Source organism: Drosophila tropicalis, unplaced genomic scaffold (assembly GCF_018151085.1).
Source record: "Drosophila tropicalis isolate 14030-0801.00 unplaced genomic scaffold, ASM1815108v1 contig_158, whole genome shotgun sequence".
Classification (NCBI taxonomy): Eukaryota; Metazoa; Arthropoda; class Insecta; order Diptera; family Drosophilidae; genus Drosophila; species Drosophila tropicalis.
Window position 1 is genome coordinate 9555298 of NW_027172602.1, and position 24959 is coordinate 9580256.

Here is a 24959-nt window from a genome sequence, read left to right on the forward strand (position 1 = left end):
TAGTGTCCGTTGCTGCTGCTGCTCACTGCTCAACCCTTTTTACGAAAAAGAAAAACAAAAGCTTTGCATATTGCTTGTTGTTGTTATATTTGTTATGTATGTAAGTACATATGTATGTACATGTGTGCAAGTAATTTACATAAATACATACATAAAGCCAAACGTCTGTAACATTTGAATCTTTAGGTTAGGTTTTAAATTTAACATTCTCTGTTAAAAGTGATCTGTAAACAGATTATGATTAACGGGATTTCTTACACACATGGCGAATGTATTTGCTTTCAATATTACTGACATTGGATCCTGGACCCGGACCCGGGACCGTATGTGAAGTGTATGTGTGTGTGTGTCAGTTAGATTTTCCGACCATATGGTAAATGCCAGAGGCCGCGAAAAGCAATCGTTGCGGAAATTAATGAAAGTCATGTAGACCCAGAGTATATAAAGTGGGCTCACCCATCTCATCCGTCCATTTGTCCATTCGGTGGTTGCATCCCCGCCTTCTCAAGCGCGGCGCATACACACATTATGTGTGGTGGAGGAAAAAAGCTCTCTTCTTTCTCCCCTCTCCCCAAATGTCTCGTCTTACCTACCAAACGCGAACCCAATAGAATAGAAATGAAAAATAAAAATCAACTCTTCTTTAACAAAAATTTTTTAGGTTCTCCTCTCTCTTTTAGGGCTAAGTTGAGTGGTTGGTTGGTTGGCTTCATCATCATCCTGTGGTTCAACTTGGGGGTCTATGTGCCGCTTGCCCGGCCTGTCCATCCATATGATGTGGTCGTCTCTTTCTCTCGCTCTCACTTGGTTTGGATAAGGTTTCCTGCTCTTTACATTTTCTTTTTTTGGGGTGCGGCACTAATCAAAATTGGTATTAGTTCTGGGGCTTTAAAACCGAATGTCTATTTTACTGGCTACATGCAAATGAAGCTCTTATTTAAAATAAAACATATGGGAATCAACCAGAAAATATTGATTTTGTTCTCTCCTCGCTCTCTCTCTCTCTCTCTATCATATCTTTTGGGATAACGCTCAACCGTGAAACACTCAATGGGTTAACTTTCGCATATAACCGAAACGAATACTTCATTGTTTTCGATATAACAGTTACTTGACCGGTGGTGGTTTATGGATATTAAAGAACTGGTTTCGTTCTCTTGTAACATTTTTTGTCAAACAAAAGATGTTCTTAGAAAAGAAAACTTTAGAAACAGCTGTAACTCATACAGTGACTCCATCGAATAATCGTTCCAAGATTCATAGAATTTTATTTAGAATCTCTCCGATTTTTCTTTGGGTTATTTGTAATGTAATAACATCATTTTGACTGAGAAAACTCGTGTCCAAATATGTGATGGAGGCACTGTATATGGAGTATAGATATTGTAGCATTACATAGGTAGATGTACATACATATCTAAAAACAATTTCCTTGTATCCAATTTTTTGATGATTTTTGTCCCAACATTTCTCTGTCGCATGATTTAAGTGTTATGTTTTTTATTTCTTTGATTTTCGTTTGTTCGCTTGTCTAATCAGCAAACAAAAAATACCGCAAAAAGCAAAATAGAAAAGGAAAAAATTTCAATTAGCGGACAAAATCAAACCAGATTGTAGTTTTTTGTGTGCTCGCTTGTTGGGTGTGTGTGTGTGATTTTGATATCAGGTAAAAACTTAAAATAAAAAACCAGATTAGAAAACAAATTTCAACTATTCACCTGGCATTTCCGCGTGTGCAGCAGCAACAGCAACAACACAGCAACATTGTAGGGATAAGAGAGGGAGTGGGGCTTGTAGGGGGATTTGGGCGGCCCACGATGAGAATCGAAAAACGAATTGTTATGCAATAATATGGAGAGTTCTGCTTGATTGCTCAAGGGTGGAAAGTGGTTGCAAAGCATCACACACATACATACGGATAGAGAGAAAAGCATAGACTTACACACACTTACACATACACACACATGTAGACGACTCACAAACTGAAATGAATAAAGAGTTTCACGCAAAAAGTTTCTAATTTTTCATTCGTTTAAAACGAACATTATTTCTCTTCTTTTTTTTTTGGTCGAGAGATCGATCGATCCCTCCTTATTTTCTGTTTCTTTCTCCTTATCCTGTGACATTGAGTCATGTATGTTACAAGGAGTAAGAATGTGGAAAAGGATGTTAAGTATAGATGAGAGGCGACGAGAGGGGAGATTGTACAGTCGCCCTTGAGTTTGGCAGTCAGCCAAAGTACAGCAAAAAAATAACAAAAGCAACGAACGACGATGGTCGATTGAGAAATGCCTCCCCAATTTTTACCCCAAATCCTGGCCAGACATTTAGTCGTCGTTGTTGGCGGTTTTTCTTCATTTTTCTTTTTCTCCCCCCGTTTTTCGTTTTTCAATGCCTCCTTCAGGCCAAAAACGTGCTCTGGTCCGGGTTGCTGCTGCTGCGGGTGGCTATAGAGGATTTTACATTTGGTGGTTGCTTTTGCTGTTGCTGCTGCTGCTGCTGGTGGAATTTCTCACTCAAAGTGTCGTCTTCTGTGTTTGCTGTTGGTCTTCTTCTTCTTCCACTTCTTGTACACGTTGTGCTGAGAGGAGAACCGAAATATTCTTAAATGTATTATGTGTGTGTGTATGTATGTATGTATCCGTGTCCGTGTCCTGGGCCTAAGCCTAGGCTGTAAACATTGATAATTTACGCAGCATACCCAAGCAAGAAGCACCACGTAGATACACACATAATCACACAGACACACACACACACACACACACTCTCATAGGGGCGCGTAAGGTGGTGGAATTTTATGACAATCAACCAACTTGGTTTCGGCTATGAAATTACATCTGTGCGTAAAAAGGCTGTGCCAGAAAGAGATGAAGCGCTTCATGGAGAAAAGGAGAGCAGAATGTATGTAACGTAACCTCAACTCTTAAAGCCGTTTAAGACGCGACGGTGAATGGTGACGGTTACATCGGCCTCCCCCTCCCCACGACATTTCACTTTGAGCAAACTTTTCAGCACACACACACACACAGCACAGAAAATTTTTCCTTTCCCTCACCCCATTTAATGTCTGTGTCTGCCATGGCCAACAGCAGGCCTAGGCTGGCTGCCCGCCCGGGCCAGAGAGACAGAAATATGGAGTAGATGGAAGAAGAGAAGACGGGGGGGCAAAGAGGAGTGGTGAGTTAAAGGTGGCGGCGACGGCAGCGTGTTCGTTTGGCCTCGGTCGACGTCTGCTTATTGCGTAAAAGCAGCGACGCGTCACCATACGAAACGACGCGACGCCCCCGCAGACAAAGCCTAAGCATAAACATACACAGACACATGCACAGACACATACATGTATGTATATGCATGTCTGTTAGTGTATAAAGCCACACCTACCTCAGCCTTCCCACCTACCCCCACCCACACAAACACATACACACCCCCCAACGAGCTGGCCCATTCTTTGCTACATTTTTGAAACTTTAACAAACGAACAAAAAAAAAAAAAAAAACTGAAAATAAGAAAAGCTTTAAGCAACTTTAAGCAAACCAATGTTACTGCTCCCCCCTCTTACCCTTTCCCCTCGTCATCTTTGTTTAAATGGTTGGTGGTGGAAAAGTAAGGTGAAATAAACAACTCCAATTGCCGCCGCTTCGTGGTGTGTGTGTGGTGAATGGTGAATTTTGAGCTTGGCACCTGCAGCAGCTGTGATGGCAATTGCAACATGTTGCGTGAGCTGCAAAGACTCTATGTGTGTGTGTGTGTGTGTGTGTTGTGTTTTTTTTGTTGCCAACGGCATTTACGTAAGCGACAAATTGAATATGTATACATATACAAATTTCTGTGTGTGTTTCATTTTATTTTTCGGCATTGCGTGCAACCGTAACGTAACGACGAAAGCGACTCCACCATGCCACGCCTCTTTCGGGAGTGTGACCCAAATACGCGGAGTTGATTTCGTGCAACGACCACACAAAGAAAAAAAGAAACACAACAACAAAAATCTTATCAATTCATCAATCATGCATGCAGTCATTAAAGGTTCCGTTGATTGTTGTTGTTGTTGCCGGGTTACCGCATTGCTCCCTCTCTCTTAATACATCTCTTTTTTCTCTCTCTTTGTCTCTGTGTGTCCACCTCTCTCTCGCAAACTGTTGCAACGACATTCAAATCTATCTTCTTTGTTCAATCGAATTTTAGCTCTCTCTTTCTTTTTTTTTTTTGCAGCAAATTAAATAATTTGTTAAAGTTAGAGAATCTAAGAGATCTAGATAGCAAGAGAGAGATTGAGAGAGAACGGAAGAGAGATGAGAAAAACGTGAAGATAAAAAATAAAGTCTGCTACAAAACAAACACACTTGCGTACACAACAAATTAGGGGTACTCCATCTCTTTCCCTCTGATTTTACATTTATTAAATAGTTTTTTTTGTTTTGTTTTTGTTATGGGCACCAACTATTCCCTCGTTGTTAGGACAAAGTGAACTCAACACAAAGAAGGGAAGAGCAACTGTACTCACATGAAATATACTCCTAGAACTAGGCCCTTCTTCTTCTGATCTCTTTTGAATCTTTTGGAAACTTTTTATCAATCGAAACATAAATAGAAATGTACATCCATCGATTCAGTTTCCACTGCAACCGTCCCGCCGCTACCTTCCTTTCCGATTTCAAAACAATTGAATGGGAATCGATACCTTCTATAGTTGTGGATACAAATGCAGATGCCATAGCAACGATTGGTCGATTTATATCAATGAAAAATCTCTCCTAAAAAAATTAAGTTCATGTCTGGCTGGTTAAATAATTTATTTTAGATTATAAACGCCTCGATATGAACTATCAAGTATTATGGAGAATTAGCAAATGGAATCGACAATATTTCTCATTTGAGGCAAAGTCGACAAAGATCTGTCCAGATCCCTTATGAATGCCACAAAGGGTCAAAGGGGGGGCAAATGCAAAGAGCAAAAGTCGTTGTTATGGTAGTTTATCTTCTTTTCATTGGAATGCCAAGATAACGATAATGATAAGATCATTGGGAAAGAGACTTTACTGGAATTATATATATAGTTTCTGATTTGTAAAATACTCGAGCAATAGATTAAAGTTATCGATTTATTTATAAACAGAGACAACTGTTGGTTAGGTTTCTACAACTGATTGCACTTTAATAATTTTTTTATATTTAACTTTGATATTGATTACATAATATTTCTCGTAGGCTCCTGATCAAATGATAATTCTAGTAAAAGCTGCTTTTGTGTTCACCAGAAGACTTTTGTTTTCAATTAAGTTTTAGTGGGGAAAGTGGTGGAGAAGAAGGGGTAGGGGCGGGAGAGGAGAAAACACGTGCCAATCCGACACCACCAGACAAAAGCTGAACTCCCCCTTTACCCTCCCCACCGCTCCTCACAACCTATCAACTTTCTGTCTGTTTCTGGTCACAGACACAACTGTTTATTAAGCGCATTGTAAGTTGTTGTTGTTGCTTCCCTTTTTATACCATACACCCATAGGGTGAAATGGTATATTAAAGTCGCCAAAATGTATGTAACAGGCAGAAGGAAGCTTCTCCGACCCTATAAAGTATATATATTCTTGATCAGGATCAACAGCCGAGTCGATCTAGCCATGTCCGTCTGTCCGTCCGTCCGTCCGTCCGTCCGTCCGTCCGTCCGTCCGTCCGTCCGTATGAACACGCAGATCTCGGAGACTATAAGAGCTAGAGCCACCAAATTTGGTATGTATACTCGTGTAGTATGCACATGTTCAGAGTAATTTGGAATTTCGGCCACGCCCCCTTACGCCCCCAGGAATCACATAAAACTGTTTTTCTTAAAAAGTATGACAGCTAGAGACATCAAATTTAGTTTGTATACCCGATTAGTTAGTGCGCAGAAATTAACTGTTCAAACTTTTTGCCACGCCCCCTTACGCCCCCAGGAATCACACAAAACTGTTTTTCTCAAAAAGTATAATAGCTAGAGACATCAAATTTGGTTTATATGCTCGTTTAGTTAGCGCGCAGAAACTGATTGTTTAAACTTTTTGCCACGCCCCCTTCCGCCCCCGGAATTTACATAAAAGTGATTTCCTTCAAAACTATGATAGCTACCGACATCAAATTTAGTATGTAGACTAGTTTAATAGACGCGCAGATATTGGCTATTTAAACATTTTGCCACGCCCACTTCCGCCCCCCGCAAATTAAACAAAACTGATTTTATCAAAAACTAACAAAGCTAAAGTCACCAAATTTAGTATGTATACTGGCATAGTATGCGCGGAGAATTTAGATATTTTCACATTTTGCCACGCCCACTTCCGCCTCCATAATTTAGAAAAAAACGATTTCCTCCTTTAGTTTTTTGACTATCGCATTTAAATTTGGCAGACTAATTTATCTTATCTATTTCTACCAAACTACCAAATTTTATTGAAATCGGACTAGAAACATGTAAAATATGCGTATGAACGTATTTTACTACGCGGTCCACAAGGCCAGAATTGGACGTTGGCTAGTAGCGGCGCTAGAGTGCTCGTGTGTTTGTAGAGTGAGCGAGATAGCACATAGTATAAGACATGTAAAAACAATTTAATAGACATACATTTGGTCTTCGAAATAAGAAATATTTGTTTCACCAGGTGTATGGTATACCCAAGTCGACGAGTCGACTTACTTGCTTCATTTTATATTTATTTATTTTGATTGTTGATTATAGTGAATTCTCTCTCTTCTCTCTGGGCGATGCGGTTGTATTTCTTAGGTAAACAGCAGCAGAGGAGCACCAGCAGCTCATTTAACACCTGCAAAGTGCAAAAATGCCAAAAAAAATTGCAACAACACAACAATTTTTAATTAAACTCGGCAAAAACAACAATGTGAGAATGGCTGCTGGTGGCGAGGGGCAAAAAAGTGTCAACAGCGTTTAACTTTTGACTTTTTTTGTGTGTGCGGATGGAAATCAACTGGCCCCAATTGTAAACCAAAAAGCAAAAAAAAAAAAAAAAACAAAACCTGTAAAGTGCTTGAACTTTAATTTTGCATACCCTTTACTTTACATAAAGTAAAACCACACCAACAACGTAAAATTAGTTAGTATGGATTTTTTTTTTTTTACTTTTTTTCAAGATGTGTGTTTGATTCTGCGACAAACTAATACAAAAATTAGCTATAATTTAATACAATATCACATAAAACTTCTGTAAGTTTTCGTCTGAAATCAGTGAAATTCGATCGATTGCAACCAACTGCCTTTATTTCTATGAAGCCCACCCACACGGTGTTTCCTAGGAACGTAACCCAACGTACAGAAACCAAAACTTCTTGATAAAAACAATATTTGGTTTAAATGGAAAATGTGTTATTGCAGAGTATTTCAGCTGTCGTCTATAACCTGACAGCTTTTGATTGTAGACAAAGAGCAAAGACAAAGGAAAGGGGCCGGATTAACTTCAATTACCTCGGTAATATAATCCCTTTGATTCGATTTTAGTATTCATTTAGATTAATTCTGCAAAATTTCAAGATGTTTGGGTTGGTGGGGTCCATTTTCTCCTCTTTTAAGAAGTTTAAGTCGTTTAAAAGTAATTTTTGTTTGTATTTTTTCAGAGTTTTTAATATGAATTTTCCTTTTGTTATTGACAAGCAATAAGAAACTTGCTTTCCGCTGTTGGTTCCTTGTTTATTTTTGGTTCTTATTGAATTAAAGAGAAATGTTGTTACTGCAATTCTGTCCAGCCCTGTTTTTTTTTAGTGCAGCTCGAAAAACTCCACGCGCTCTGAAAAGTCATTGGCTTGCAACTTTATTTTTCTGTTGAAGCGGCAAAAAACGCATCAATATCGGCAAAAAACAAAAACAAAAAATGTCGCCGAAATATCATAACACATGCATGGAGGAGGGGGAAAAGGGAGTAAAGGCGGGGAATCAAGAAGAAGGGTAAAGTGATCTGATGACTGGACAAATTCAATAATAATATATGACAATAATTCTGTTTGTTTATTAAACAATAAAAATAAAAATTACATTCGCTATTACCCCCTAAAGAACTTACTCACGTTTCTCATACGTTTTTTCTCGTTTGTTTTTTTTTTTTGCAGAGAACTACAAGATGGCACGCTCAGAGATCACAATTTAATGGACGGTTCCAAAATCATTTTAATACCAAATGTGGAAACTGGTTTATTGGTAAGTCATTTTGTCCAGTTGTCCCCCAGTCCAACCACCTTAAAACGAAATCAAAAAAATACGACCGACGCTTAAAAAACTCAAAAAGAGATCAAAAAAATCATTTTCGACAAAAAGTATATACATATGTACATATACAAATATGTATGTATGTATATACATATATGTATGTGTGTACTTAGCTGATAAGTTATAAGGGTTCACTAGGGGCTTCGTCGGGTTCAATGTCAACTGAATTTAACACTGAGCTACACATAAAAACAAAAACCAAATCCAAATTTGTGCAAAGTTTTGTATACCATGTACTCGGAGAGAATGATATGGTATATTGAAGTCATTAAAAAGACACAGAAGGCAGATTTTTGGACCCCCCTCCCATATAGTATGTAGATTCTTCAGCAGCATCAATAGCTAAGTTTTGATGAACCATCTCTAGTTGTAGTCACCAAGTTTGTTATATGACATAGACTCGTTTAATATGTACGCAGATCAAGCTTTTGCCATGCCCTTCCCGTAACGCCCTCTAAACTATAGACTATAGACAATCTAAAGTAAATTTAGTGTATATGATCGCCACGCCCCTTTTCGCCTCTATGTTTCATTTATATTACATGGTATACTTATGTCGGACAGATGAATTACTTTCCTTTACTTTACTTTTTGTTAACTTTTAATCTAAATTATCGTTGTATAATGAATTTGTTGAACAAACTATGAGGAATCTAGGAAAAATTGTGGCACGTGGCAGCTAATCAAATGAAATTCTTTGCATTTATAGAATTTTCATAAGTTTTTTTGTGAATTTTTTTGTAGATTTTGGTTTGTAGAATAATATTTATGTGGTTTTTTTTTTTTTTGACAATCAGTGACTAACTTTTGCGCCTAATTGCTTTTAAATAAACAAAAATGGCAGAAAGGAGAGAAAAAGTATATTTGTGTGTTGCATATAGATTTCTTGACATTAATTAATTGTAATTTATTTACATATTTATTTGATTACACACATAAACAATTTTGTTATTGTTGTTGTAGTACGCGCGATGATCGCGGTCAAAAACTGGTTAGCCTACTTTGCTCCTTCCAAATTATTGTACACACTCGCACACACACACACTCACACACTTGGATATACGCACACACTCTTGTCAAAATGCAGGCCGAAACGTTGTTTTTTTTTTTGTTTTTGGTATTTAATTTATGCAACGTTTAACGAAATGAAGCTTATAAAACCTTTGTGGTTGATCGGCATTTTGGTCGATCAGTTGTCGCGCTTGTCGATAAGTCGTCAGCTGCTTGATTAACATTCCCCTTCACCCCTCACTCCTCCGCCCCCTATTGCATATGTCTCCACTACCCCCTCGCTTACTCTTTTGCTCTCTTTTGACCTTTGGCTTTTCATTAGCTGGGGTTTTTGTTTCTTTTCTTTGTGAAGGTTTCACGTTATTTATGTAAATGTGTCTTTGTGTGTGAGTGGCGATTTAATGAGAAAGTTTTTTGGTTGCTTTTAAGTTTATACAAGAGACAGAGAGCTATAAAGAGAGAGAGAGAGAGAGAGAGCGACATCCTTCGCTCATCTAAAGGTCGAATTCGCACATGATTTCAGTCAACTTGATCACTTGATTGATCAAGTTTAAGCTGTTCATATTAGAGAGTTGCTGCTACAAAACGACACATGAATCGAATGGGGCTTAAAATTCCTCTGAATAGAATGAATCAAAGTGCTGACTTAGTAGGCGAACTCGCAAATATATATCTGAGTTTTCATATGATTCAGTCAATCAGTGATAACTTTGAATACTCAGTGAATGTGCTAATGTTTCAACGATTCAGTCGATTCGTTTACATTCATCCGGTAAATGAATATTCAGTTTTTGAATGACTCAATCGATACATCTATTCGGTTTCACCGAATTCATTTATTCCACTCATTGCTTTTTACTCAGTACTTTTTAATGTATTCATTAACCAACCAAATTACCAAATAATAATTGTTTATAAACAAATGCTCAAATGATCGATTAAACGAAAAATCAAGGAATATATCGTTTAGATCAGAGTTAGGTTTCGTCCAATTTTTGGGTGTTTTCGAAATTTTCAGTCTCTAAAGTTAATTTCAATTCATGGGAAATTATTCTTCTTTCTTTCTACATTCCAGATAAGATTTCTTTTCCTTTAACCCCTTCTAACACAATTTGTCAACGAGTCTCAGTTTGTACTCAGTTTGTTCTCTGGATCTTGCAACAAGATGTTGCCATTAATATAGAATTGCGTGTGTGTGTGTGTGTGATCTCATTCTTATATATTCCATCTACATATTGCTATCTATTTCTCTCTTATCTCATGGGTATCTCCTCTCTCCCTCTCTTTGTCTTTAGTTTAAGTATACGTTTTGCTCCACTTTTTGTTGTTGCTATTCCCGTCAGCGGCAGCGGCATAGAGGAGCAAACCGTTTGATTTACCGTTTACCGTTTGAATTATGAGTCAGGTAAAGTAAAACGAATGAGCGAACCAACTTGTGGGCATGACATGGCGCAAAATGTTGCTACATTGCAATATCAACAAGTTGCCAGCTATCCAGCCAGCCAGCCAGGTAGCTAATTGTTATTAGCAACATTATTAGCGGATGGCTGGATGTTGCTGCTGCCGCTGCTTGGTGACACCGTTTCGTCAAGCTCTGACTGACTGATTGCCTCACCTATTGTTGTTGTTGCTCACGTTGGATGTAGTGTGTGCCACATAACGTTTATCAATCTTTTCTTCTCCATTCTTTTTATTGATTGAGTCGTCTCTCTGGTAACAGTTTCTCAGTTTCAGTTTTAATAATAATGCTTTTGTTGGATGTGATGAATTAAGATATTAGTGAAATTGATTCAATTGATTGAATCATATTCAAATAGAATAAATGCAGTTATCTGAATACTATACACTTTTGTTCAGTTACCAATAATCCTTTGGAAGACTTTTGTTTCGAAACGATAAAAGGCTTGAAAAAAACCCAAACATTCTGGCTATATAATCAAGATCATTAGAAGAAATTCAATCTTAATATTAATATTGTAAAAGTGAATAATTAATCTGTGATGTGCTTGACAGATTTCCTTAGAATGTATTCACACATGAATTTCTTGAGTAATTCGATATTTTTAATTATCTGCTTTTTCTTGGTTTTTGTCTAGCAATTTAATTGCACATTTCAAAATACATACACACACACACACACATGCACATAAAGCAAATTTTCGTAATGCAAACAAAGAAATATTTTGGCGTGCACGAAAATCCATAAAAATCCCCTCCCAAATAAAAATATATGCACAAATTTCAAAAAAATATATATATGTGGGTATATGTACAGAGATTTATGTATATATCGTATATATAATTTATAAAACATGTACAAATAATAAAAAACAAAACAACGATACAATTATTATTTTTATTAGTTTGTTTAAACGTTTATTATTCATTCTTATTTGTGTATAACTAGTCTATCATAAATGGTATTCATATATCATTTATTCGAATAAAACATTGAAAACCAATTGAATAACTTATTCCTTTTCTTGTTGTTTCTTTTGAGCCTTTTCAATTCCCTTTAGTCGTCTATTTATTAGCCCGAGATTTTCGTTGATGATCAACAAATGTTTGCCCCTGACAAACCGAAAATGACATGTGTCTGTGTGTGTGTGTGTGTGTGTGACTAAATTTAAGATTCTATCTGCTGGTTCTTTGTTTTGTGATTAATATTATACATGTATAAAAATATATGTATGTATGTGCAATGTTCATATGTAAGTATATTTACAAAAGAAATGAAATTGCAAAATGCAAAATGTTTGAATAGCCAATTAACAATTTGCGTCTTTTAGTATAATTATTATTATTTTTTTTCGGGGTAAAGCAAATTTACTTTTCTCACTCTTTTTTCTCTCTCTCTGTCTGGACGACGATGTTGTATTTAATTTGTGAAATTGCTACACCAAGAAAATATATGAATATATGAACAAACAAAAATAAGTGGAGATAAACGACTTTTGGGATACCCTATAAAAATTCGATTAAAATTGGCTCAACGAAGATGATCGAACTATCAGAATAACTGACCTGGATTCTCGAAAAACAGTGAGAAAGAAGTGTTAGAGATAACTAATATACCCCATTTGTGTAAATACCCTATGAATAAACGATAAATTTCGTAAAAATGAAGATAATACATAAAGGATTAATGTCCAACGTGTCCAAAAGAGGTCCAATTGACACCTTTTGATTTTTTTAAACGTTTACTGTGCGAAATTTGATCCCACTGCACAGTGGTGCTTTGAGACGACGGCACCACCACCACCAGCACCAGCACCAGCACCACCACCTTCACCTTCTATGTATGTGTATCTGTGAGCGAGATATTTGCTGATTCATGCAACCAAGCCATTGCCTTCTCTAATTAGCAATGTGTGAGAGCATGTTAACAATATTGTCAAAAGGCCGAAGAATGGGATGGATGGATGGAGGTAGGGAGACAGGAAGGCAGGGTGAAGGACCACCGACAGGTGCCCAATTTTGTTGTCCAGGTCACCTGCCTGCCCGCCCCTCAGCCCATCGACTACATCCCCCAATAACTCCATCATTCATGGCTGGGGGGAATGAAATGTGTGTTAACAAGTGACAAGTTGATGGAACATCTTGATTTATTGACATTTTCGTGCGGATGAGTAATCTCCTCGAAAATATGACAAGCTATGACCGCTGTGGGTCAAGTATCTCTTGTTCGCTCTCTGCCGTGTATTTGATGTTGAATTTAATTGAATCGAATTGAATTAAATCGTCCATCAGGCAGGTGGTCGGATCGGTTAGTTGGTTGGCTGTCCTCTCGTCTCAGTTCAGTTCAGTTGGTCAGTTGGTCAATCTAAAACGGATAAGTAAAAGTGCTAGACGGCGATTAATTCATTCAATGGAACGCAACGCCTCAAATATAATAATAAATATATACATACAGTGAATACATATGCATATAAAGCCATTTGTCTGTCATGACATTTGCATATATTGTTCCAATTTTATCTTGACATCACTCTCGCTCTCACTCCCTCTCTGTCTGTCTGTCTTTCTGAAAAGAAAGAAAGAATTTGTGTGTGTTTTTTTTTGGCAGAGCTATTAAAAGTAATAATATTTTGTTAAGTTTATTATGGGGACTTGACGAGGACGACCGACAAGCGACAACCGACAACGATGACTACAACAAGATGATGTTAATGATGATGCCACAAAGAAGTTGTCTTTACTGTGGCCGAACAAAATAGTATATATAATATATATGTATGTATATAGTGAAAAGACACTTTCGATTTTGTAGACTCGCGACTCGAGAGAATCTTAAATATATCCATTTTGGGAGTAAAGAAGAATAGGAATGTATTAGTTAGAATTTTAAAATAGAAATGCTGTAACAATATGCGATATTTTATGAATCAGTTATCCAGAAATGGTTAATCATATACCACAATTTAGAAGTCACAACAAAAGCTTTGATATAAGAAATCAAGTATTTGTAATCGATTTGACTAAACTTAACTTTTCAACATTCATCCAATTGAATGTTTGGAACAGAACGTTAATTGAACGGATTGATTGAACTGATTGATGGATTGATTTGTGATTTCTGGGAATATGTGGAATGGAAAATTGATTGAAATCGATTAACAATATCCTTACAATAAATTTGATCATTATAATACTAAAATATTTGATAACATCTTCTAAAATGCACCATTTCTTTCTCTCTCTCTCTGTCTTTGATTCTTCCTCTCCATATATTCAATATGTTTTTGGCTTGCCAACAATTTTAATTTCATTCTCATCGTTTTGAATAAACAACTGGGCAATAAGTGGGTGTTGTAGGCGGCGGCGTGTCATGCACCATGACCGACTGCGATTGCAAAAAATTAAAAATAAACAACAAAAAATAAAACTAAGGCTCGACCGGCAATTTATATATACATACATAAGTATACTTCTATATACAGATATATCGTGTATATGTATATATCGTGTGGTTGTTGTATTATTTATGTCATTTAAATGATGCGCTGGCACTTGGCTGTCAAATTAATTACTCTTTGCTTTGGGATGCGGTCAGCAGCTGACGCCTGATTGACCAAACGACTGACCGACCGACTGACCACTCGTCCCGCCTCTCGTAATCTCACTCTTACTCTTACTCTTTCGCTTTCTGCATAGATTTATGAAAATAAATTTAATTGCATTTGTCAAAGTGAGAAACAAAAGCAGCAGCAGCAGCAGCCACCAACACACAAAGGGCAACATTTTTGACAATGAATTCGGTTGTTGTTGCTGTTGTCGGGGAGGACGAACAATGATAATCATCATTACCATCACCATCAACATCAACATCAACATCAACTGTTGCCAAAGACAAAGCCAAAGCAACAGAGAAGAAGAGCTCCAAGATGATAAGGGGTGGACAGTGGGAGCCTGTTGGGGAAGAAGTAGTCATAAAAAGCCAAAAAAACCATATAGCACCCACCACCACGGGAACGTTGGACGTGTAGGTGTGGTTGGTTGGTTGGGTCCAATGCAATGCAAACCAAAAATTTATGCGTCCTTTGTAGGAAGAAGAATGCACAGAGAAAGCAAAAGCAATTCAGAAGAACAGGTTATTGGCTTTCGACTCTATTTGTCTCTTTGTCTTTGACTGTTGTGCTGTGTGCAACTATGATGTTGCTGCCCCAAGTGTTTATTTTGCTCAATCAACTCATTAAACTTATCTCTCTTCTTTCTCTCTTTGTCGCGTCACAAAGTCGCCTCATTTCGTTACTCTACTCACTTGACAACTTGTGAATTGCGCAATTCTACAAAAGAGAGAGAGGGAGAGAGAGAGAGATAGAGAGGTTGATTGGGGGAGTTGTCTGATTCCGCCGACTGTTCTTATCAAGTATCTCTTAGTATCAACGTGATCGTCATCATCATCATCATTGTCAACATTGCTGCATACTTAAGATCTCAGTCACTTTAGTCGTCGACATTATCTTTAATCTCATCTCAATCCGGTTTATCATCATACACGATCTTTATTCATCATACCTACATCCACCTAAAAGTCTAAAAGATTTCAATATGTTTGGTAAGGTTTTTTCTTTTTAAATAGAATCGATTGGCAATCGAATATAATATTAATAATAAAACTTGCTGGGGATCTTTTTCTCTGTCTTTGTCTCTGTCGCTCTCTCTCTCTCTCTTTCTCTCTCTATCAGCTGCTGCTCGCTTCGGCGGTTGTTGGCAATTTACAAATTGCTATTATTAGTTCAGTTTTAATTGCTTTTGGCAGTGAGTAATAATTGTGTCTATGGCATTTGTTGCTAATCAAATCAGGTGGCTATGGTGGTGGTGGTGTTTGAAGAGATAGGAGGGAGGAGAGGCGTAAAATCGTTTACAACATAACACAACCCGACCCCATGCCAGCGGGGGAAAGAGAGCGAATCAAAAGTTCCCCCTTCCCAAGTATTTAGTGGCGCTACACAAAACCTTGATTGTAAATTGCCTTTCTCTGCCGCCGTCGTCACCGCCCATCCATCCACAATTGATAATAATCTAATAAACGACGATACGACAACAATACGTAACAACAAGAACTGGTAGAATGGAATTTTTGCACAGGAAAACCCATGTTTGATAATTATTAAGAAATTTACCAACTTGTTGGCATAAAATTTTTCAAAAATGAATCATACAATATGAAGATCACTAATGAAGCAATGAAATGGGAAGGTAACAGTCACAGAAACATACAATTTGAAGATATCGAAACACATGAGATTGGAATGACAACACTTTTGGTTGCTCAAAAAGGACGACAACAAATGCTCAGATTCACGGAACTAGAAATCAAATGTCACGCTAAAGACTTGATAGTTTACATTGGACTAGTAAATCTTCCCTTTCCTACTAAGTCATATTCTTGTTAACATTTAAATGACTTGAAGGGTAATCAAAAAGTCACCATTTAGAATTAGATTCGTTTTGTTAGTTTCACTCTTATGTTATCTTTAGGTTGACCATGAAAATATTTTTTATTGCGTAGCGTGTTTTCTTCACCCCCGACCCGCCCACCTTAGCGCCGCCAGCAGTGTACCCAGTTGATGGAGTGACACTTCACTACACTTAGTTGCCTTTGTGTGTAACAAATTCAATTGGCCAAACGTTGTAGTCGCACAAAATACAAAAGAAAATACTTCTACAAACTGTTGTCTGATAAGAGAAACGACCGCCACAAACTCACTCCCCCAACCACTCAACTACAGAACCACCCAAGCTCCATGTCGGTAACTTCCAACCCCTTGAAAAAGTCCCCACAAGACAATTTTGCACTAATAAGTACTAGTATTTACGCTTAGTTACTGTGTTTATAGTGCAAAACAAAGACAAAGGCTCATGAGTGTGTGTGAGTGAGTGTGAGTGGCACTAGCGGCAAGAGGGCGCCGCCTTCTTCTGTTTACCTACCGTATTATCTTTTATAAACAACACACTTGGTCACTTTTTGTTTTTTTACTCGATAGATTAGATGGGTGTAGAGCATTAGTGATCATCGTATTGCAGCATATATAGCTATTGTTTCTTGATCGGAATGTCATCAAACTTTTGAAAAGTGGAACAAAGGGGGAAAGAGTAGAGTAGGAAATTCCTTTTTGAACATTTGTAGGATCAACTGAGGTTTTTACGAAGTCAAGCCAAAAAGAAATACAATGACATATCAATGGATTGAAAAGGGAACGTGTCTTTCATACCAAAATATATAAACAGTGGCGTATCTAGCTTATAATTTAAGTGGGGGAAATCGTCCATTTGGTTGAAAATCGAGTAATTTGAAATAAAAATCATTCTTGTAAATCAATGTTTCACCAGTTTGATAGGTGAATTTCGAGTTTTCCTTATTTACCCCCCCTCCTTGTTAGGATTCTCCACTGAACTACTGCGTCATATGATGTCATGGGGACAGTTTAATTCCATATAAACGAAAACCCCCTTCAAATATCAATGTACTCTGTTTTAATTTCAATTAATTTAATTTAAGGTTCGAAATAATATTTGCATTTCCATTACGTGTTTCTTGTGAATTGATAATAATGAACAAACGATTTTCCACTAACATCAGATTCCATAACTTAAAATGCCTTTAAAACAATTTTAAGTTTACTCTACAAACATTTGTGTATTTTTTTTTTTTATGATGCGAAAGTGTCTACTAAACATTTTCGTCTGTTTTCTTTCGACACGCGAAAGTTGTGATAAAAAGTGGTGTAAAATGTGAAGAGAAAACTTCAATTTTTTGGGAGACAATAATGACCACGACCTGGTGGTGGTGGTGGACACTTTGAGAGTTCATTAATTAATATACTTAAACTTTCTTGCAAAGAATGCAAGACTGGCGAAACCAACGTGACGAAGGCACGCGTGGTCGGGCTATATCTTATCCCAAATCCCTCAACGCCGACTAATTAGGTAATCACAAGTGATTCCTAGCCTACCATTGAAATCTTATCTTGAGAATCTTGGTAACAAAGATAAAATGCCATCATAAAATAGCAAACGTGATTCGCAATTTTGTGATAAGCATTTTGTTGTTCTCTAGTGTAAAGTTGATCAGTCTTCTTCTTGTCTCTCAGGTGCTGCCCTCTATAAAATGAATTTTTCAAATGTGAAAACAGAAAACCGGTCGAGATCAGAGATTTACTCAAAATATTGTATCTCATCTTCATTATCGTTCGTCACTGGTGAATCTCAATTTCGCACAAAGCTAATAAATTACAGCATTTTGAGAGGCTTTGGGGGGTTTTCTTGTTAAATTTGAAATCGGCTTGAAATTGACAAGAGAAAAAGAAAGAGAGAGAGGGAGAGAGAAAAGGAAGGTGATGTAAGTTGCGTGCTCCATTGACCTTGGTACATTTTAACAGCATTGGCAACGTCAATAGGCCTTCTTTTTTCCCTTGGCTTTCTTTGTCTGGCTACGTTGCTAGGCGTTGTTTTTTTTTTATGATTATTATTTATTTATTTATTTTTTTTAGTTTTAGTTTTCGTCATAGTGAGAAACTCCGAAATGGTTGCATAAGAAAAGTTCGGTTTCCATCGCATCGGTCGGTCGGTCGGTTGGTCGTTCCGTCGCTTGGTTGGACACCATCATGCCGTTGTCAAATGACAAAGGGAAAGTTGCCAGTAACAACACGTTGTTGCCAAGTGTATGGTGTATTGCATCCATCTCTTTTACTCTTTTCCCCAGGAGCGAAAAAACCAACAACAAAAATTTGAATATTATTAGGTCAATGTGTCAGGCAGCCGGCAGCCAGGCAACAGTCTCGGCGCAAAGTCAGTCAATAACAAAAAATATACATACATACATACATATATGTTTATAATGTAATTTGCAATCTGTTTCTCTCTCTTTTTCTCTTTTTTTTGATTTTATTTTTTCATTCGAGCAATGGAAATGAATTTTATTAACCCAGACCCAGACCCAGACCGAGACCTTAAGACAACATAACAAAACAATCTATACATAGATACCTATATTTATGTATATATTATATATATTTTTGTTTACTTAAGACAAAGAGTGAAAACAAAAAAATCTAAACATTAGAAGACAACATCTATAATACTTAAATTAATGTTGATTCGAGTTCATTTTTAAGTCGTTGTGAATCTGAGAATCTATTGGGGGGTTCCCCAGTACTGTAAACTGATCGTGCCTGTTGTGATGCTATCAAAGAACTAGACTGCACTATATATAGCAAATGCAATCACCGATTCCCTATTCCCCAAATGGGTTTTACCCTGTTTTTGCATATCGATTCATTAGAACAAATATCGGAAATGACAGGATGGATTTTCCTTATAAAATCACTTATTCACTGCCTCCTCTCTCTCTCTCTCACTCTCTCCCTCTCTCTTTCTATTTTGATTTTGGTTGACTAAGGTTAGTTTTCTGATTAACTTTCTGTTAAGCCAAATTAATAATTATAATTTTGTCGTTAGATATGGGTAATTCTGACATTTTGCTGCTGTTGTTGTTGTATAGTTGCATATGACGCGCCTTCTATGACAACGTTGTTGTTTTTGTGGTTGGATATTTGACTTATTATCAGTAACAACACAAAGGCGGTTGCATTGAATCACGTACGACAACTCGAACAGTAATATCATCACCTCACTATACATATAAATACAAAAAAAGGGAGAATGGATAGGGCGTGTTTGTGGGTGTGAGTGGTTTGGGGGTTTACGATGAATGCGAAAATTAAATAAATTGGTGAACATGCTAGAGTTGAAAAGTGAAAGGGGTCTATTTCCGGTGGTAAATAGATCCAAAATGTAATTTAAAAGAACCTTAATAGTGTAAGCTATTGTCTGGGGTAAGTACAGTTGTGTTTGGGGTAATTAACAGAGGATCATCGGTACAGTTGTGCTTGCTTTAGGCTGAAAGAACAGTAGTATGTTAACATTGAATTGGAGTTATAGGGATATACATACATAGGTTAAAGGTCTAATGGATAGTCGATAATATGCTAACAGTGATCAGATCTCAGTCGTATTTTTGTGCTTGGAGTTCTATATATCATAATACTCATAATTTTTCTCTCTTTTATCTTTGTACAGGCTCAACGTCCGGAGAATACGGTACTGCAAGCGCTGGAATCGCTTAACGACTCGCAGGTTAATGACTTCCTTAGCGGCAAGACTCCGCTTAATCTGAGCATGCGCCTGGGCGATCACATGATGCTTATACAGCTCCAGTTGAGCACTGTTAATCCAGCCGGAGGCAGTAGCAGCAGCGGCAGTTCAAGTGCAACGACAACATCAACAGCTTTGCCAGCTGTTACTGGTGGTTGTTCGTCATCATCTTCGTCGACGTCGTCATCGTCCTCCTCCTCCTCATCGTCGTCCTCTTCTGCCGGCAGCTCATTAGCAACAACAGCAGCTGGAATACTCTCCAGCCATGCATCAGGTGCCTCATCGACATGCACAAGCTTAATAGATGCTGCCGCAATGGTGAATGGATATTCGGCAAGCAGTTCCAATACAAACACCAGCAGCAGCACCACCAGCTCATCCCGCACCCGATCCTCTAGCCATAGATTGGCCAGCGGCGGTTCTGGCAGTGGACGCAATAATAGCATTGGTCATGGCCATGTTCACAGTCATCAGCATCCGAGTCTACATCATCATGGATATAATCAAAACAGTAACAACAACAATAGTGCAAGCAACATTAATGCGCACCACCAACATCAACATCATCATGGCCATCATCATCACAGCCATCATCATAGTCATCACCACAATGCATCGGCTGTGGCTGCTGGAAGTGGTGGAGGAATGTCCTCATTACGTAAAATGTACGCAAATTTGCCCAGCAACAGCTCAAGCAGCAGCAGCAGCAGCTCTGGAGGATCATCAACTGCTTCGGGTGGTACTTGTGGCGGTGCCGACGGTGGTGGTGCCCATGCTATTAAGGGACCCGAACTGACCAAGTTCCTAATCAAGCGCGGTATACAAAACATTGTGAAAAGCATTGCCCTCACGACACCATCAACTGCAGCCGCATCGACGTCATCTTCCACAACCACACGATCAACAACAGGCAGCAGCAGCAACGGCTCCGCCAGCACCACCAAAACTGTGCTGGAGCAATCGCCAATCAAGTCGCTCTCGAATCTCGTCTCGAGCCCCATCAAGACGACGGCTATTACAAACATTCCCATGCCTAGCACCAGTACCAGTTCCAGCAATAGCAACAACAACAGTATCACCAGTTCCACCAATTCAAGTAGTTCCTCCATGTCCTCCTCATCGGCCTGCACCAGTGGTGGTTGTCAGGATCCCATTGCAGCCAAATTGACATCGTGTCTCTGCACACGTCTATCCAGCACACCGCCAACAGCAGCGGTGCCCGCAACAGTTCCCAATGCTCCGACCACGACTATCGCTGGGACATCTTCTGGATTGGTAGGATCTTCCGCTAGCGGTGGCAAATGTTCATCGGATGCTGGTTGTAATGTTGGTTTTCCTACACGATCTAATGCCACCAATTCTTCAGGTGCCAGTTTAACATTCTCTGGCAATTCCATGTTGCACAAGACAAGCAATAATCGGATTACACGTCCCAAGCATCATCGCCATCATCACCATCACCATCATCACCATCAGCAGCAGCAGCAGCAGCCACAGCAACAGCAGCATCAACAACAACAACTGTATCATCAGTCGACTGCAGGCAGTCCAACTGTTTCAGCTGGCTCACGGAAAACGGCACAAGACGATATCATTGCCAGCAGCACAGATTTGGATTCATTGGCTGTTTCCGATACACGCACTCTGGCCGAAGCCTCACGCAATCTTACCCAGACACTGCGTAAACTCTCCAAAGAGGTATTCACCAATAAGATCGATCTCTCCGGGGCCAGCAGCAGTATTGGCAGCAGCAGCAGCAGTGGCAGCCACAGCGGCGGTAGTGGTGCTGGCGGTGGCCATCATCACCATCATCACCATCACCACCATCATCATCACAATCATAGTTCGGGCAGTGGCCACAGCGGCTGCTCTAATGGCAATGGTGGTGGCAATGCCAGCGATGATATGCCACGCAAAAATGGCTCTGGAGCTGTTATTGAGTCCATGAAGAACCATGGCAAGGGCATCTATTCGGGCACATTTTCGGGTACATTGAATCCAGCTCTACAGGATCGCTTTGGCCGGCCCAAGCGTGATATATCCACGGTTATACACATACTCAATGATTTGCTCAGTGCCACGCCTCAATATAGTCGCGGGGCGCGCATTAGTTTTGAGGCTCCCGCCACTAGTAGCATCAATTCCAGTTCCAGTGGCTCTGCCTCTTCATCATCCTCAACCTCATCGTCGTCGTCGTCGTCCACTTCGGTGGGAGGATCATCAAGTGGACTTCATCATGGATCGCGTAGCAGCAAAATGGTAAGTAAATTGTATTTTATCGAAAGTAATTCATTGATTAACTTTGGGAATCTCTTTCTATTTCGTTTAGTATTCGAGCAAACATCACAATTGCGCCAAATGCAATAGTCGTGCCCAGCAGCAACAGCAGCAGCAACAACAACAACAAGCTGCCGCAACAGCTGCTGCATTTGCCTCATTGCGCTCCTGCGCCTACGGAGAATGTAACGGACATTATGTTACCAAAGCCACCTCCTCCTCCTCGTCATCATCAGCAGCACCAGTCTTGTCATCTATGTGTTCCTCCTCCGCCAATTCTTCCAAATCCCACGGCAGTTGCTGTGCTGGCGGCGGCGACTCAGCCAACAATTCAAGTCAATCCAGATGCAGCAATTGCAGCTGCCGTTACGGACGCAGTGGCGAACGTGAGCACATGTGCCAAAAGTGTACAATGGAAATGGATAATCAAAAGACCAAATCCAAAATGGATCAGTTGCGTCTAGTTATGCAGCAGCGTAAGCAAAAGCGTGAGGCACGCAAGCTAAAGAGTGGTCCGTATGCAGCAGCGGCAGCAGCAGCAGCAGGAACAGCAGCGGCAACTACGGCCACTTTGGATGCAGCAGCGGCAACAACAGCAGCCCCTGCAACATCTCAATACAGTGGAGTAAGTGCCGTAGTGGCAACATCATTGCAACAGCAACAGCCGCAGCAGCAGCAACCGCAACAGCAGCAACAGTCATCGGCGGCAACAGCAGCAGCAACAGCAACAACGGCGCCAATTAACAACAGTTGTAGCGGGAACAACAACACCAACAACAACAGCAGCAGCAACAACAACAACTCCAATGGAACTGCAGCAGCAACAACAACTACAACCACCACTACAGCAACAGCAGCAGCAGCTAGCAATACAAATAGTGAAGTGCCACCCAATCACATAGTTGAGGAGGTTGACACGGCAGCTTAAGCGCGTGAGAGAGAGAGAGATAGCGAGCAGCATCAACAAGAGGAGCAGCTGTAGCAGCAGAAGCAGTCCGCTCAAGGGCAAAGGACCTCTTTGTGTAGCATTTATTAGTTACTACCTACTACAAACAATTGAAGCAAACATATGTATGCAAAAAAACAAAAACAAAACAAAAAGTTTAAAACAATTTATAAAAAACACTAACAAACCACAAACAACATCAACAAACAAACAACAACCTATTGTAATTCTTAATTTAAATGTAAAGAATTCTTATATTATGTACCGCTCAGAGCACATGCTCTCCAGGAAAGAAAGAAAACAAAATGAAACACAAACACACACACACATATATATACATATATGTATGTAACACACTTTGCCTCACAACTATCTTATAATCCCTATACACATTATTTTTTCTTCTTCATGTTACTGTTCTTCCTTCTGTCTCCTTCTACTTGATTCGTTTTTGTTTTTTCGCAAGAGGATAAACTTAAGAAAACAAACAAAAAACCAAAAAACACCTTGAACTTTAAATGTTGTAAATTAAATTTAGCGAAATTTTTGTGTAGTAATCAATGCAACTAAAAACACACCATCTCCTTGGTCCCCCCCCACCCATTCACCTTTCTTCCCACACACAACTATTCGCTGTACATTTTGATTTTCTTTCTTTGTTTTGTGGTTTACAAAAATATATACACACACGAAAAAAGGGGAAATTTTCAATTTTTGTTTATTTAAATGTATAATGAATAACTATATACATATATATATATATAGTATATGTATTTATAATTTTCCTAAATCTTATTTAAATTAATGGTTTTTTTTTTTTTTGAAAATTGAATACTACAAAATATAATGTGTAAGCCAAAGCGGTGGCAAATTTTGGTAGGGCTATATATAAACATATATATATATTGAAATATATGTATGTATATATATGCATAGATTTAGAAACACACCCACACACACACCACACACACACACCCCTTACCCTAATTACTTAGCAGCTGCTTTACATTAGATTTAACTTCTAAATTTGTATGCTTTAATTGTTTATTTTTTTTCTCTTTCAATTGTTTAACTTATGTTTTTGTGTCGCGTCATCATTAAGCATCATTTTACGGCGGCATTCATCGATTTTGGGCCAAAATGATGTTTCTTTGACCTAATTTGCCTTACTATAGAAGAATCCTTTAAGCCATCAATTTAATTTGTTTCCATTTAAATTGTAATGAAATTCTTTAAAGTCTGATTCGACTTTCTTTTTCATTTTCTTTTTTTTTTTTTTTTTGTTGTGAGAACAGTTTGTTTTGTTCTTAAACGTTATTGAATTAGATTTAAGACTTTGTTTTGAGCTGCTTTATTCTTCCTTTTTCTTTTTTTGTAATTTCTGACTTTAAAAGCAACGACAAGAAACAGTTAACAAAATCAATCCTAGTTTTCGTTTTTTTGTTTGTTAAAAAATCAATTTGTTTGAGTGTTTTTTTTTTTTTTCTTTTATTTTCTTGTGAAGAAAAGCAGCATTAAGAACGAAATATGAAAGGGAAATTGAAATGCAATTAGTTTTTAGTTGAGCTACAAAGAGAAAACTTGCATTGAATATTGATTTCATGCGACTTTAAATAAATTTGGAATTTACTTTATTGATATATATATGCTAAAATCTTTATTATTTTGCAGATTAATGCGCTATTTTTAATTTTTAATAAATATTTAGTAAATGGTTTAGTTAAAACAAAATGTTTGTTTATTTTTATTTGGTTTTCTTTTGTTTTCAGACTTATTTTACTTTATTTCTTTTTAGTTTTCTAGTATATATTAGCTAGCAC

General features: G+C 38.3%; 1 protein-coding gene across 1 annotated transcript in view; it reads left to right on the forward strand.

Annotated features, from left to right (window-relative positions):
- The window catches only part of stx (stuxnet), a 31964-nt gene extending 7181 nt beyond the window's left edge, over window positions 1–24783 (forward strand). Inside the window, exons 2-4 of the mRNA XM_068302813.1 lie at window positions 8090–8177; window positions 19842–22175; window positions 22246–24783. Coding sequence (XP_068158914.1) covers window positions 8090–8177; window positions 19842–22175; window positions 22246–23121 — 3298 coding nt within the window. The 3' untranslated portion in view covers window positions 23122–24783. The remainder of the gene's footprint in view (window positions 1–8089; window positions 8178–19841; window positions 22176–22245) is intronic.
- The last annotated feature ends 176 nt before the right edge of the window (window positions 24784–24959 follow it).